At 36.8% G+C, this 16307-nt stretch overlaps 1 protein-coding gene across 2 annotated transcripts; it reads right to left on the bottom strand.

Annotated features, from left to right (window-relative positions):
- Positions 1–4: 4 nt before the first annotated feature.
- On the bottom strand, positions 5–15819 carry LOC129882723 (protein PHOSPHATE STARVATION RESPONSE 1-like). 2 transcript variants are annotated; one of them, XM_055957151.1, is made up of 8 exons: positions 15522–15819; positions 12481–13179; positions 12157–12355; positions 11965–12041; positions 11829–11868; positions 3175–3235; positions 1272–1341; positions 5–763 (listed from the first exon to the last, which is right to left on the bottom strand). In XM_055957151.1, the coding sequence occupies exons 2-8, from the start codon at positions 13090–13092 to the stop codon at positions 434–436; spliced, it is 1389 nt and encodes a 462-aa protein (XP_055813126.1). In that variant the 5' UTR covers positions 13093–13179; positions 15522–15819; the 3' UTR covers positions 5–433. The 2 variants fall into 2 exon arrangements, with proteins under 2 accessions (XP_055813126.1, XP_055813124.1); XM_055957149.1 differs by having other exon boundaries at positions 12157–12367; positions 15522–15816.
- Between the last annotated feature and the right edge of the window lie 488 nt (positions 15820–16307).

Here is a 16307-nt window from a genome sequence, read left to right as displayed (position 1 = left end):
AAAAAAAGAAGAAAAAACAGCATCTTTAGCAAATATTATATTTACATAATGTGACTGATGAGAATTCAAGCAATAAGAACCATTTTCCTTCCTCATACACAAGACTATAACCGAACAATTCATGTTCAGGTAACTTACATTTTCAGATGATGGAATTTGACACGACGACGACCACCAATATTTCTTCATTTTCCTTCCAAGATGACTCTGGAATGCCACATATTGACAAATCTAACATCAAAGGTTTGATATTTCTTTATGATCTATGTCAAATGAGAGGACACGCCATGGCCCCTCGATATTGTCTATGAAAAGAATACCATGGTATTTTTAGCTCCTTCACGAGCCAACTCTGTTCTAGTACTCATGGATTTGATGTTCCAAGCGTCAAAATATCACTATTCTACCAATGGTTTTTTGAACCTACAAATGCTTATTCATCCAACTTAGAACGCTTTAAGGGGGGTGGTGAATCAGACGTGTTTGTTATATTTGTCTCGGGATCTCCAAGGACTTCCCTTTCCCGCGCTTTCTGTTTCTCGTGATCAACTTCTTTAGCAGTATCAACCTCTGACACTCCAGGATCATTTTTGCCAGAGGAGTTTTGAACTGCATCTGACAACTGTGCAAAGGCATCATCTGCCGTAGATGATGATGAGCCTTTAGCCAAGTCTGCGCCAGGCATTGTCTTGCACTGCTTCTCAAACATCATTTGGAGGTATCGCCCTTGTTCTTCTATACGCAACTGCAGATTTCTTTGAATCTGCAAATGTAAATGACAATATAAGTGCACATGACATCACAAGTGCTGCAAGTTAGTTACCACGAGACAATCAAATAATTAAGAGATTGGACGAGCTGGCTATTCATTAAATCGATGGGCATAAAAAAGCTACTCTATTACGCATGATAGAGAAGATTTTTAGCCCCAAGACTGAACTATGATTAACTCAAAATTGACTTAATCAAGAAGACTCCTCATATCTCATTAAATCTTCAAAAGAAGGAAGAGAAACCTACAGAAATTACTTATGTTATAAATCAAACAGAAAATGTACAAAGATAAAATCTAACGTGCACTGTTCGTTGTCTTCAGAATTATCTATTACGATTGGAGGACTCGGAAAGGCCATAAGCAGCCAAAAGCTACCCATAAGAAAATAAAACATGAAAAGCAGATATTCTCATATAAAAGTTCTTTGTTGAAGATATAAGCAATGACCACCAATAAAAGTGTTAATACTTTTTACTTCAACAGAAGGAATTCATACTTCAAGTTGTTCATGGAGACGCTTCTGAACTTCCATCTGCAATCGCAATGCTTCGGTGATCTCAATTCCCCTGTAAGTATACACGACAATAAGATATAACAGGAAACTCAAAATTACATATACAGAAACCCTGAAGCTACCACCTAGTCATTGTATTCGGAGCACCATTAGTGCCCTGTGTAAAATCGATTCTTCAACTAAACATCATCCACTACTACTTACAATTTTTGTCAGCCTTCTTGTCGGGATAGCTTAAACATATGTCGTACCAAGTACATTCCATGTTTCCTAATAACAGGTGTAAATATTGTTCATGTTCTCTTTTATTATATGATTTTGGTCTCCAAGCATATGCGTAAATAGTACTCTACTCTTAATGAAGTCCATTATACAGTAACTTGTAATAATTAAATCATACTCCCAATTCATGTAGAAGTAGGAATTCCTTTCATTAGTTTATGTGCAAGACAATTTTAAATCTACAGAGATTAGCTCAGTGTTACTCTCCAGAAAAATTGTCAATTTTGGCTTTATATTAACTATTGTATTTCTGTGGTAATTATTAGAATATTTTGAAATGAAGAGTTTTCAAACTTGTAGAATTTTCAGTTTCTTAATCTCTAAATTTTATGTTATAGATAGTAATTTATTCATGTCCCTTTACATTAAAAATTGTTAACTTCATCTACGAAAGGTGAAACAAAAAGCACTAAATCGATACTGAACATGTATATGATATCAATAGGTTACCCGCAAATCACATTCCTAGATGAAAGCTAAAACATAAATTTAATGAAACAAAGCCTCAGCATCATGTGATGCATAATGAAAAGGGGACAGACCACATGCTAAGGTTATGTAAATGCATTTCAGGGACACTGCTTTGTGGTATCCACATCAGGAACAGAAGGGCCCTATTGAGAACGAAGCAGGATATGGGAAAAGGGGGGACAAACATTTTACATTATTGTTCTAAATCCTCAAGCAGAAACTGTTTCTTAAAACTATGTCGTGAGCGCAAATGATGAAGATAAAGCTGGTAATAGTCAGTAATCTCTTGTAAATTAGAGGACAAACAAGCAATCCAAATATACCGGGCAAAGGATATTTTTAAAAGAATGGCAAAATCAAGTATGTGCATGATATTGATGTGAACGTTTTGTTGGCCCAGGAATTGTTTAATAATACAGCACAATGCCACAGGAAAAAGAAAAGGACAACTTCCATCCCTCTAAAAACATCCAAACCTATGATACCAACACCCAAAACCTAACAGCTAATCTGAAAACATCATCAACACAGAGAGGTCAAACATGGAACAGAAATATTAAAATGCCAAAATCCTTATCTGAACAAATTCCCCAAACCACGATAAGAAGGTGACACTGAAGAGGAGATTCCCGAATGACGGTGGGCCAACCCCTGATTACTGTAAACTCAAGTTTGACCCTTGCACCAAATTTGATAATCTGTTATTTTAGGTGAGGAAGAGAAAACTGGTAAATTTTCAATATTAGCTAGAGGATAGAGAGAAATGCTCCTGCGGAAGAGAATTTTATGCTGGAAAACAAAGAAGCAGTCAAGATTCAGCGCCAAAGTCTTCTGTGCAAGATAGAAGTTCTGCTGAGAAGATGGAATAAGTCACTCTTCCTATACACTGTGCCAAGCATAGATATTCTTTTGTTTCATCTGTGGAGTGGGGTTGGGGGGGGGGGGGGAGTCAGGGTAGAAGATGAAACGGAGGAGAAAAGGAGAAGGCTTACGTTATAACTTTATGAAAGATATAATGCGGAAGTATCTCTTATGCATAGAATAATAAAGTGACTTGTAATAATTATAACAATATTTCCAAGGATATATAATAGCTGATCAATTGAGGTGCGGACATGGAACAGCAACTTACGTTTTAAGGTCCAGAGATGACAAATCATCTAGTGAAGATTGTTTCTTCTCTGAAGACCCAGCTATGAGATAAAAGAAAAGAATGTCAGCAACCAAAATCATCAGAAGATAAGAATGAATGGAGAAATTAATTAATCACAACCTCGAAATAAGAAACGAAAAGAATACACAGGATATTTAGCAATGAAATAATTGTGCTGATTAACCATTAAGTTGAAGAGTATCTGACTCAGGTTAGAAAAAGACAGGCTCGGATATATTTTTTATAAGACAATATAAAGTTCATAATACTCTTCTATCCTAAAATATTTGTCACTATTTCCTATCAGGGATGTTCAACATACTGATGCCCTTGATAAGATTTTTCACCCCCAAAATTAGCCTTCGACAAAATATATCCTTCATGGAACAGATTTTCATTTGAAGTGGGTAAAATTGATGGGGGAGGGGCCGTGGAAACTATTTTAGTTCTTACATTGAGTTTAAAAGCAACAGATGCAGGAAAAGAAGAGATGGAGGAATAGTCTCTAGTATGAGAAGTTATTTTTGACTGAAAAAGAAATGTAAAAACCTAAAATAGATGTATCCGGAATTTAAAATTTTTGGTGTAATGCTTCTTTTGCTAATGTCGTTGATGTAATGTTGGAGTTTTTGGAATCCCTGAAGTTATAAGAGACTCATACCCAGCAAACTGTTTTTTACTAAGTGCAGTACCATCTTGGGGTTATATTAATAAAATTATGTCTTGTCGAAAAAAGATAGGAGTTAAGAAGAAAATACTGCATGCAGTGTAAGTTGGGCAAACACATTCAGCTAAGGAGGGAGGGAGAGAGAGAAGAGGGGGTTTAAATAAGAGAAACATACAAAAGAAATACCTTAAGGGAGTGAACTAGGCTATGAGAAGTGATGTTACAAAACAAAGTACCAGATGTTGGAAATTGTGTACAAAGTTTAGGTTATCCTTAAGTAGTCCCAAACTTTTAAAGTTCCCTACACCATAACTTTCCCACAGTATTATCTCATTCAATTCTTGACAAGTACCAAACATAGAAAAAAATACCACTTCACACGAAGTTCTCAAACAGAACACAAGTCCATGTTCCTGAGACAGTACCAACTAAAGATCTGATCCGAGACTCATTGCTTCTAAACCTAGTTGATAACTCACAGGTCCAAATCTTTCAGATACAGCATAGAATTTCTTCTTGGGAATTTTTTCGCTACAACAAGAAAAAGCTCATCTATTATGCACTAGAAAGCTACCATATGAATAGCTGTCGAAGAATAACTTCATCATCTGCTACCATGCATATAAAAATTGAAGAATTTCACATGAGATTGTTGAGAATGAACGGATTAATTAGTGTTAGTTAGGATTAGTTAGTTAGATTAAGTTGTTAGACTTGACAGCTGTCAACAGCTGTACATGATCAGAAATTAGCTAGTTAGTTGATTTTCTATATAAATTAGTCTAAGCTTGTATCTTGTTGCTTAATTTTTCTTTTCAGTGAAATAGAAGATTTCTCTCCTCTCAGTTCTGTTCTTCGGGTTTTTTTCTTTTTCTTCTTCTTCAAGCTTCAATGGAAGCTTAGCTCAGGTCATCAATGGAGTTTCGATTCCAAGTTTTTGTCATGGTATCAGAGTAAGGTTGCTCCATTTGTTAGTTTTCTGCTCATTCACTTGTTTTCCCCAATTTCGAATTTCATTCTTGTAATGACCTTGAGGGTGATTTTCGAAAATTTGTACAAAATACGCGTGAACAGTAACACGCGTGAACAGTAACTTTTTGGGCAGAAAATGCCCCTTTCTTCCCATTTCAATATTTTTCATCATTTGTTTGAGTTCTTGAACTCTTTGAGGTGATTTGAGAAGAGATTTTTAAGGCAAAGTGTTGGGTAAGTGATTTTTGATCTAAAACCTTCCCTTTTCATTAAGTTTTTGATGATTTTAACCCCTAAAATTTAGTTTCAAACCCCAAAAATCTTTGTTTCTTCCCTAATTCGAATTTACGGAAAATGGTGATTTCTAACTCGTTTTGAGCTCTATTTTTATGGGGTTTTCAACCATGAGTTCCTTATTACAAATAGAATGTGATTGTCCAATAAATTTCCAGATTTGATCTTTTTCGGAAATAATTAATTTTTGGACCATTTTATCCCCGGTTCCGAAACCTATCAATATGGGTGTCATTGGACTCCTTGTGATGTGTATGTTTTATTGTTGATAGTGGGTTGTCAGTCCGGGCATTGAATTCGAGAGTTGCTTGTTCGGTGGAGGTGTTCGAGTGCGATTTCGGCAATTGAGGTAGGTTTGGCTATCCTTTGAGATTGAGATGGGGTAATTAGTCATTCATATGTTATAGACTTTGGGATGAGGTCGTAGTATGAGTTGAGAATGTTATATATATATTGTGATGCCCGTGTGGGGGCTTATTTATTAATGTATTGCCATGTGGGGGTTTATTTTATTACATAGCCCGTGTGGAGGCCTTATTTGTTATCTTATTTGCTTTGAGAGCATGTGATTCGTGATTTGCCTAAGAGAGAGGCTTGAGTATATTATTTGACTTGTGATGCTCGCCTGAGAGGTTGTGTTGGGGGTTTTGAGCATGCTTGAGTATTGAAGTATCATTGAGAAAGGGGTGAATATTTAAATAGAAGTATTTCCTTCCCATTACTATTTATTGAGGGTGAATATCATGTGTAGGTTAAGTTTTGAGAACTTTAAACCTTGTACCACATATGAGTTGAATATTACTTCCATGCCATGTGTGTTTTGATGCATTCATCCTCATTCATCATATCATGAAACATGGGAAGTTGAGAAATATGGAAATCCTTTTTGAGAAAGAAAACGAAACACGTTTAAACCTTTGTATCTTGAGTCCCTGACCGAGGCAGTTTTCCGACAGGGTAGTGGATGCATTGTGATCCCAACCTTTGTATCTTGAGTCCCTGATCGAAGCAGTTTTCCGACAGGGTAGTGGATGCATTGTGATCCCAACCTTTGTATCTTGAGTCCCTGACCGAAGCAGTTTTCCGACAGGGTAGTGGATGCATTGTGATCCCTTGACCACGAGGAGGTGGCAAGGATAATGAGATATTGTGATTGAGGTATATGGTCTGCGAGACCCCCATGGGTCCTGCTTGGTAGCACAGCTCGGCAGGTGTATACGACAGGCTATGCGACAGTCTTAATTCCACCGTACCACCACATCATTGCATCATCATATTGCATTGCATTGCATTGATATTTGTGTTGCTTGAATTATTTGATTAATTGCGATTATGAGCTGTTATTATGGGTTTACTTTACTCGTGTCACTATATATATATAAACTGGTGGCACCGATGCCGAAGTGGGACTTTTCTGTATGCAGGTGGAAGCGTTCCTTAGTTTATTTCATAGGTTTGATTAATTCCTTATACTCAGTCAGCTAAAACCTACTGAGTACATGTGAACTGTACTCACCCCTACTTCTGTATCCCTTTTTCATGCAGATACTAGTCGGGGTAACTTACGTGGAAGTTGATATTCTAGCGGATTGTGTATTCTCAGATTAGTGGTGAGGTCCCAGAATTCGGATAATCACTAGTCTATCTTTATTTTTCAGTCTTTTGGATCATTCAGAGACTTATGTTGTATCTTCAGATTTAAACCTTGTATTAGATGCTCTTTATACTTATGACACCAAGTTTTGGGATAATTTTCTCTTTATTGTTTTTCTTTTTATTTAAATTGTGCCATCACTTTCCCCTTTGGGAGTCTTGTATGAGTTTTATTTTTAGGGTTACACATCAGATTGGGTTTTGAGATGTGTGCCATCATGACCTCGATTTTTGGGTCATGACAATTCTTCAATTCATACTTCCTTTGCTGGTGATTTTTTGATTTCGTTCCTATTCATTGATTGCTGGTGAGTATTGTTGCTGATCTCCCTCATTCTCATTCACAATATGGCACGAGAGAAAGAGACCATAGATCCGACTGATCCATTGTACATGCACCCCTTTGAGAGTGCTGGTTCTGGAATTACTCTAGGCGTTTTTGATGGAGTTGGCTACAGGTCATGGCGACATGGTATGCTGCGAGCTTTATCCGTGAAGAACAAGATGGGATTCGTCAATGGCAAGTGCAAAAGGCCAGATTCAAACGATCCCCTTCTCAACCAATGGGAACGATGCGACAACATGGTTACCTCCTGGATATTGCATTCACTCACAAAAGACATTGCTGATAGCTTACAATATGTTAACAATGTTGCTGAACTTTGGCAAGAGCTAGAAGACAAGTATGATCAAATTAACGGTGCTAAATTGTATCAAGTTCAAAAGGAGATTAGTGACCTAACTCAGGGATCCATGGATATTACTACTTACTACACTAAGATGAAGCGACTGTGGGAAGAACTTGGCACATTAGATAATAATAATCAATGTAATTGTGCATGCGTTTGTGGTGCCAAAACTGCTATGCACAAAGCTGAACAAGATAGGAGACTCGTTCAATTTTTGATGGGACTGAATGAAGTATACATAGTGGTGCGTGGAAGTATACTGATGATGAATCCTCTTCCTACGATTGCACAAGGTTTTTCCATTCTTATTCAGAAAGAAAAGCAACGGGAGGTGAGGCCACGCAACCATTTAACCATAGATAGTTCAACTTTGAGTGCACATGGAAGTTCCCAGTTTAGAACAAACTACAACCAGTATAACAATAATGCCACACCAAGACAAGGAAACAAGTCCAATCGGCAGTTCCATAGAGGTAGTTTTTCAAGCCTTCCAGTGTTTTGTGACTACTGCAAAAAGCCAGAACACACCAAGGACAAATGTTACAGGCTCCATGGCTTTCCACAAAATTTCAAGTTCACAAAAGGTAAAAATACATCTGCTGCAGCTATACATGGAGGACCTGGTTTAGTGTTGGATGATCATTCTGATGACCTTAGAAGCCAAAGAACTGATAGTAGTTTCACCCTGACCAAAGAACAAAAGAACAATAGGCCTCTTACATTGATTTTGCTACGTGTGATATTCATGCTTCACAGGCTTTCCCATCCCCTATCCCTTCATCTATAAATGCTTGCCATTCACAAAATAAAGAAGCATGTTCTTCTCATTATCCTTCATTTTCTAAAGATTGCTCATTTACTAGAGACTCTGTAGATTTCTTATGGAATAACAGATTAGGACATGTTCCTTTTATGAAAATGAGGGGGATATCCTCTATACCAGTTTAGTTTTTCTCTAAACAATCTTTCTTATGCCAAATTTTCCCCATGGTAAGACAAAACAGGCCTCCATTTCCACAAAAGTCCCTATCTTCCACTAATAAACCTTTTGACCTCCTCCACATTGATGTTTGGGGACCATATCATGTATCCACACACAACAACTACAAATATTTTCTGACTATGGTAGATGACCATACCAGATCCACCTGGACAGACTTAATGAGCTGTTAAAGCAACACTTTACAAATCCTAAAAGCTTTTGTTCAGATAGTGGAAAACCAATTCCAAACTTGTATCAAAACCATGAGATCAAACAATGGGTTGGAGTTTACCAGTCATGAAGCCACAATGTTTTACCAATCCAAAGGAATTATACACCAAAGGTCATGTCCCTACACACCACAACAAAATGGTGTAGTAGAAAGAAAACACAAATACCTTTTAGAAACAGCAAGGGCACTTCTATATCCATCCAAACTCCCCATAAAATATTGGGGAGAGTGTCTCTTGACTGACACTTACTTAATTAACAGACTACCATCTGTTTCTCTCAAGAATAAATGTCCATATGAACTTCTTTACCTAAAGAAACCCAATTATTCTCACATCAGGAGTTTTGGATGCTTATGTTATCCTACCACCCTCAAGACTCACAAAGACAAATTTGAACCTAGAGCACAACCCCACATCTTCTTAGGATACCCTTTTGGAACAAAAGGATACAAGGTTCTTGACTAAGCCAACAAGAAGATAAATGTCTCTAGGCATGTTCAGTTTTATGAAAATATCTTTCCTTTTGTCTCTTCACCAACTCTTTCTTCTTTTCCCACTATATTGAAGCATGTGAATTCTGAATTTTCTTTGATGTTTCCTGAAGACAACACTTTAAATGATACATGTCAATATTGAGAATATATCACCATTTGATGTTGTAGAACACAACACCTCACCATGCATACCACATACTACATCCAACTACCCTGCTACCACCACTCAAAATACTCCACACTATCCCAATATGCATCTAAGTCCTAACTTGTCTATGTCCATGCCTGAACCTGATGGTCATCTGAACATACCAGCACCTAGGAGATCCTCTAGACCCCTTACTACACCATCCCATTTAAAGGAATTTGTCTATTCCCTTCCTTCACTGAAGGACCAAGCCCAAGCACCACCTACATCTCTCAGTGCCCTCTTCACCAAAACCAGACATTTCTCCCTCACCTCCTTGGATCCAGATAGCCAGCAGGTAATGCAAAACATTTCTCATGATAGAGAACCTAATTCTTATGAAGAAGCAGCTATGAATCCTGCATGGCAAGCAGCCATGACACAGGAATTTGAGGCCTTACATGCTAACCAAACTTGGGATTTAGTTCATTTACCTACAGGGAAGAAAGCAATAGGTTGTAGATGGGTCTACAAAATCAAGCACAAAGCTGATGGATCTATAGAGAGGTTCAAAGCAATATTAGTGGTAAAAGAATACACTCAACAGGCAGGAGTTGACTACACTGAGATCTTTTCCCCAGTGGTTAAAATGACCACTGTTAGAACTCTGATTAGTGTAGCAATCAAAAAGGGATGGAAACTTTATCAACTAGATGTAAACAATGCATTTTTACATGAAGATCTGCATGAGGAAGTTGACATGGATGCTCCTCAAGGATTGGAAATAAATAATCCACAGTTGGTATGCAAACTAAAGAAATCTTTATATGGGTTGAAACAGGCCAACAGACAGTGGTATGATAAGCTCACAGAAGCATTACAGTCAAGGGGATTTGTCCACTCAGCTGAGGATTACTCACTCTTCTACAGAAAATTTGCTACTTCATCAGTTTTTGTGGCAGTATATGTAGACGATATAGTGCTCACAGGAACAGATTTAACAGAAATCAACAACTTAAAGTCTTTTCTACATAATGCTTTCAAAATCAAAGATCTGGGACAACTACATTATTTCCTTGGTTTTGAGTTGTTCTACGAGGAAGATGGTGTCATTATATCTCAAAGGAAGTTCACCACAGAGTTGCTGAAGGAGTTTAATTGCATGTCCTACACACCAGTAGCTGCTCCATTAGAATCCAATCTCAAATTGTTTGCAGATGAAGGACCCCTTCTTAGTGATCCTACCTATTACAGGAAACTGGTGGGGAAACTCAACTTCCTCACTAATACTAGGTTGGATATAGCTTACAGTGTTCAACATTTGAGTCAATACATGCAAGCTCCAAGAGAACCTCATCTCAAGGCTGCAATACATGTTCTTAGGTATTTGAAGAATGATCCTACCTTAGGGATTTTCATGTCAAAAGATCCTACATTCACTCTTAAAGCACATTGTGATTCAGACTGGGCTTCTTGCCCTGATTCTAGGAAATCAGTCAGCGGTTATATTGTAATGATTGGGAACAATCCAATTAGTTGGAAGTCCAAGAAGCAAGCCACTATTTCTCTTTCGTCTGCTGAAGCAGAATACAGGTCCATTAGAATGGTGGTTGGAGAATTGATTTGGCTAAGAAGAATCTTGACAAAGTTTGATATTCCTTGCACTAATCCTACTCCTGTGTACTGTGACAGTCAAGCAGCAATTCATATAGCTAGGAATCCTGTTTTCACGAACGAACGAAACACATAGAGGTGGATTGCCATTTTTGTGAGGAACACCCTACAAGATGGGATCATTACTCTTCATCATGTTTCAACTCATGATCAATTAGCTGATGTGTTCACTAAATCCCTAACAGGAATCAAGCACACTGCATGGGCAAGTTGGCAGTGGATTCCTCCCCCTCCAACTTGGGGGGGGGGGGGTGTTGGGAATGAACAGATTAATTAGTGTTAATTAGGATTAGTTAGTTAGATTAAGTTGTTAGACTTGACAGCTGTCAATAGCTGTACATGATCAGAAATTAGTTAGTTAGTTGATTTTCTATATAAATTAGTCTAAGCTTGTATCTTGTTGCTTAATTTTTCTTTTCAATGAAATAGAAGATTTCTCTCCTCTCAGTTCTGTTCTTCAGCTTTTTTTTTCTTCTTCTTCAAGCTTCAATGGAAGCTTAGCTCAGGTCATCAATGGAGTTTCAATTCCAAGTTTTTGTCACATGAGATTAAATACTAAAACAATACGTTGACATATGAATAAATACTTAAAACATGCAAACACACATACACACGCATGCACTCAGTTGTGAAGAAGAACCTTTCAGATCTCAAGTACTTAAAAATTAGACATCCAAAATTAGACAACCACTGGCTCAAAAGATTTTCACAGCTTTACAACAATCAAAGTTAATTCAAAAATAAGAACAAAACACTTCTTTAAAATTGCTTGAGAAAAGAGAAAAAATAAAATGAATGAAAAAATAGACACGTAAACAAACACAAAAGAGTGAGAAATTTCTGCATACCTTCTGATGCTTCTGGTTTATATCTAGCTGTTCGATATTTCTGCATTTCAGAAAAATGGTTCACAACAATCAATAAAGAAATACAAAAGGTCCATCTCTAAAGCTAACCAAATTGAGGACAAGAGATAGCAAAAACCTGCAAATGGCTTTTTACGTGATAGATGGTCAAACCTTCAACTTTCATCATTTTTAGCACCCCTTTTGGAGTAGCTCCTGCAGCTCATGTAAAATCACGGAGTCAGACAACAGTCCAATACTAAAACTCAGTTTATGATGCACAACAAGGAGAACTTTATAAAAAATGATGCACAGCAAGGAGAGAAATCACTTTCACTTCCACCAAGCTTGTTGACTGCCTCAACAAAGGCTTCATGAAGTTCTGGAGTCCAACGCATGCGTTGCTTTGTTGCAGCACTACTTGCAGGGGATGATACAGGAGCAATAGCCGAAGTTTCTACAGGCACAGCTGGGATTTGCTGTGATGCTTGGACTTGCTGCATTGGCAAATTTAAAGGTTGTTGTTCCTCCTGTAATTGCATCTTTGAACACATGACAAGATAAGAATGGGTCTCCTTTTGTTCTTTTATCACCAATACGAAAAGTAAATGAATGAGGAACAGAAATTCAGCAGTCAGTGCAGAATAAAACTGACCTTCAGCTCCAAGTTGCCAATACTTGTATCAGCCATGATGTCATTCCAATTAGAAGTCAGAGCATCTTCATCATTGAGTACAAGGTCGGCCCATTCCTGCCAATCAGTTTGTTTATTGCTGCAAGCTACCTGACTATTCTGGACAGGGGTATTCATCGAATAATCAAGGAAATTAGGCAATGGATCTATACACCAGGGTTCATGGTTTTCGTTCAAATATTGGCTTGATGCTGTGGACTGAAGAACTCCTGAATGAGGTAATTGGATCGATGTCTCACTATATGTTGACTGAGAAATGAAAGGTGCAGGTCCTGAATGCTTTTCCTGGGATGAAACAGATGAGAAATGATGATCTGCGGAAAACCCTGATGATGATGAGAACATAAGACCAACAGCCCCACTGTTGGAAGGCAAAGAAGAGACAACAGTTCCAGGATGTTGCTTGAGTTCCTTCTCCATCGAAGCCTGCTGCAAGTCTAGAAACTTAGGGTACTTTTCTCCTAGGGCTGTTGGAAACATAGACAAAGAAGAAGAAAGTGCCCCTGATGCACCACAATTACTGAGTTGACTTGCAACCACACTTTGAACAGACACAGCAGGACGTGCTTCCATTTAACTTTTTGAAGGAGTACCACACACTGCTATATTCTCCTCAATTAGTATCTTCTAATTTGAGTAACCAGTGGCCAAGATTGATTCCTGCATCATCAGGAGGACATCAAAATCAAAACACCAAGAACCTCAAAGACAATACGTAACATACCTTTCATGTAGGATTATTAAACACACATGGTGCTCATGACTGGACACAGAACCAAGGAAAAATATAAAAGAAAAAATAACCATTTTAAAAATTAAGTGATTAACATGGATAGGTGGTAGCATGGATTATTATGAACAGAAACAATAAGCGTACTACAACTGAAAAGGAGTATACAAGATAATTTCTTGCCTAATGTAGGCAAACTTAGATGGTCAAGCATAGTTTGTCAATGGTGAATATTCAGCAAATGCAGAAACTGCATGATAGCTAAATGCTAAACCCCACAAATGAAAGTTATATGTCATTGTGACAGCTAACTTACAACCAAGCAAAGAAATCAAGCATGACTTGCAAGTAAGATGATGCAAGACCCTGGCACTGCCAAGTAGAACATATAGTACATCTGGAATCTTTTTTGTAACCATAGTAAATCAATGCAAATTATCACTAATATTGAAACCATGCCAACCAAAGATACTCATCACATTCACAATTTTAAGTTGAAGAAATGTTGAATAAAATAAAGATGAATTGCATCATGTTACTACACATGGAAATACTATGCATTTTTCAGATACATCCACATTAGAGATCCCAACAGAATTAGCCAGTTATGTGTGTGTCAAGGTAGGCTGCCTACATCACATCCCCTTGTGGTGCGACTCTTTCCAAGACCCCGCGAGAACGGGGATGCTTCATGCACCAGGCTGCCATTTTTTTAGCTTTTTCACTAGGTGATTTCTTTCTAAGTACCCAGTACCTGTGCTTGTGGAGGTACCAGGTACCCCATTGAATTAGTGGAGGTACAAGAAAGTTGGCTAGACACCACGGTTATTAAAAATAAAAGAAGAAAGATTAATGATTTCTTCCGTGAATTCAGAAGGAAAGGTATTAGGTTGACATCAAGGTTTTCATTGTCTTGCATTTCTAGCAAGGATTCAACCATACAAGAGCAAAGTTATTAAAGTGGACATTAAATGCAAAAAGGGAGCAATTTTAGCATAAATGATGAGCATACATTGTGTTGGCAAAAAAAAGGCTTGAATAACGTCTTTGGTTGCAATGACCAAAGAGAATAGGACTTGAATGAGAAACTACCAAACCAATGTCGCTCTGAGCTGGATAGTGCTAAAAGTTGAGTAATACTATCAAACCAGGATAAGAGATTAATAAATTTCAGAATGCAAGAAGAACCCACCTGCTATTAAACCATGTTTATACAAGGCTAACCTCCTATATTCATATTTTCCCTTTTGCTTGGAATAGAATTGATCATGTCAAGTTAATTTAGCACTGACATCAGCTATAACCTAAAGCTTCCGCCTTTATCTCAGTACCCCAACCAGATAAACTGAATATAAAGTAGTAAGAAGTCCAGACTCAGAGTCAATGTTGAAATTTTCAATCTCAACCAACTTAATCTAAATAAAAACAGGCAAGTATTCACCATGCCTCAAGCTCAAATTAGTTTGAATGGGCTATATGAATCCTCTAATATTCAGTTTGCTCCACTCAGACTTATTTCATCCTAATATTGGTGAATAATTTGTCTATTGAAGGAAAATTAGGGGTTCTCTAAATTCTAAAAGTAGAGGATCTCTAAAATCTCACACTTAGTCCTAGTCACTAACTAGACTAAAAATGCTCCGAGCAAGCTCCTGTCCTCAGGCAAGTTTTATATCAACTAAAGAGTCCTTTGGTATCTTATTAGAATTATGCAGGTATAGTAATGCAGGAATTAGCTATTCCATCTTCTACCCTGCCCTGCATAAGATAATACACCAATTCCCTCATAACTTATACATGTATTAGTTATGCAGGTTTTTAAATTGAAAACCAAACATCATATTCATTTTATAGCTGAATAACTTACTTCTTAACTAACTACCAAAAATTATACAACTTATACAGAAATTAATACATGGATAAGCAACCTCTTTACTAGGTACCAAAAAATCCCTAAGTGAATTCCAAATAGTTGGTATGCCTATATGAAATCTTTGCTTTTTTCTTGTTTAAACTTGTCGACTCTAAGTACAGGTTTAATTAGAGAAATTTATAGGTCTTCTAAGACAACTTACCCCACCCCCTATCCCCCACAAGAGAAATCCAATTAAAACTACAATAAAAATTAGCAAAAAGAAAAGATAACATCAAAAATCACTCCTTTTGGGAAAAAATTATCCATTTCCATCCAATACGCATTCGAATAACAAAAATATAGAAGAAAAACATCAAAATTGTTGAAAAGGACGAAAAGGATATACGAAACTATTACCTAAAAACACACCCACAAATAAAAAAGTTTGAGTTGAGAATCAAACAGCTCCATTAGGACCCGAAAAAACGGCCAATCATAGAGCACATAAACGTATATATATGAATCGCCTGTGCGTTCATAAACGGTTATATCGTATTTTGCGGATTTTGGGGAATTTCATTTCAATTCATCGCCGGCGAAATCGAAATAATTTGAACGGTGAGTTTTTCGTTGGCTGCGAAATTTTGTGCTCTAATAATATACAGTGCCTACTTGCAGATATGAAGGTTAATTACACGCGCTTAAGGAGAGCGCGTGAGAGGTAGAAGGGAATATGAGGAGAAGTTGGTGACTATCATGTGGTGTGGGTCTCATTTGATTAAAAAAGCAATGTCATTGGTTTCTGAGCTGATTGTCGTGTGATATTTTAGAGAATTAATTTGAGTAATTTTTAAAATTAAAAATTAAATTAAATTATATTAATTAATATTTAAAATAAAATTTTATATATAAAAAAATTATTATAAATTGGAAATATATACATATATTAATATAATTAAAAATATATTTTAAATTATTATTCAAAATTCATATTATTTGACTATTAAAAAAATTATATAACATTTAAAAAGAAATGAGAGAGTAATAATTTAAATCCTTTTTATCTCATGGGAAAATATTTTACTACTCTAAATGAAAGGGTAAAAATAATTTCCTTTTAATACATAATTGTGAGTTGAATACTTGAGTTTATAAGTGTGCTCTTTCAAAAGATTAAAGGCCAGTTTGGGAGGCCTTCTTTTT

The sequence above is a fragment of the Solanum dulcamara genome, chromosome 3 (genome assembly GCF_947179165.1).
Source record: "Solanum dulcamara chromosome 3, daSolDulc1.2, whole genome shotgun sequence".
Classification (NCBI taxonomy): Eukaryota; Viridiplantae; Streptophyta; class Magnoliopsida; order Solanales; family Solanaceae; genus Solanum; species Solanum dulcamara.
Note: the sequence above shows the minus strand (reverse complement) of the source record. Positions and strands in the feature narration are given on the sequence as shown.

What these genes read in the sequence shown, in the direction of transcription:
- LOC129882723 (XM_055957149.1), bottom strand. Translation starts at nt 13,092, where the DNA reads ATGGAAGCACGTCCTGCTGTGTCTGTTCAAAGTGTGGTTGCAAGTCAA. An exon ending in TCATCTCTGGACCTTAAAAC is followed by an intron (nt 1,342 to 3,174) that starts GTAAGTTGCTGT and finishes GTATACTTACAG; the next exon opens with GGGAATTGAGATCACCGAAG. An exon ending in GTCTCCATGAACAACTTGAA is followed by an intron (nt 764 to 1,271) that starts GTATGAATTCCT and finishes TTACATTTGCAG; the next exon opens with ATTCAAAGAAATCTGCAGTT.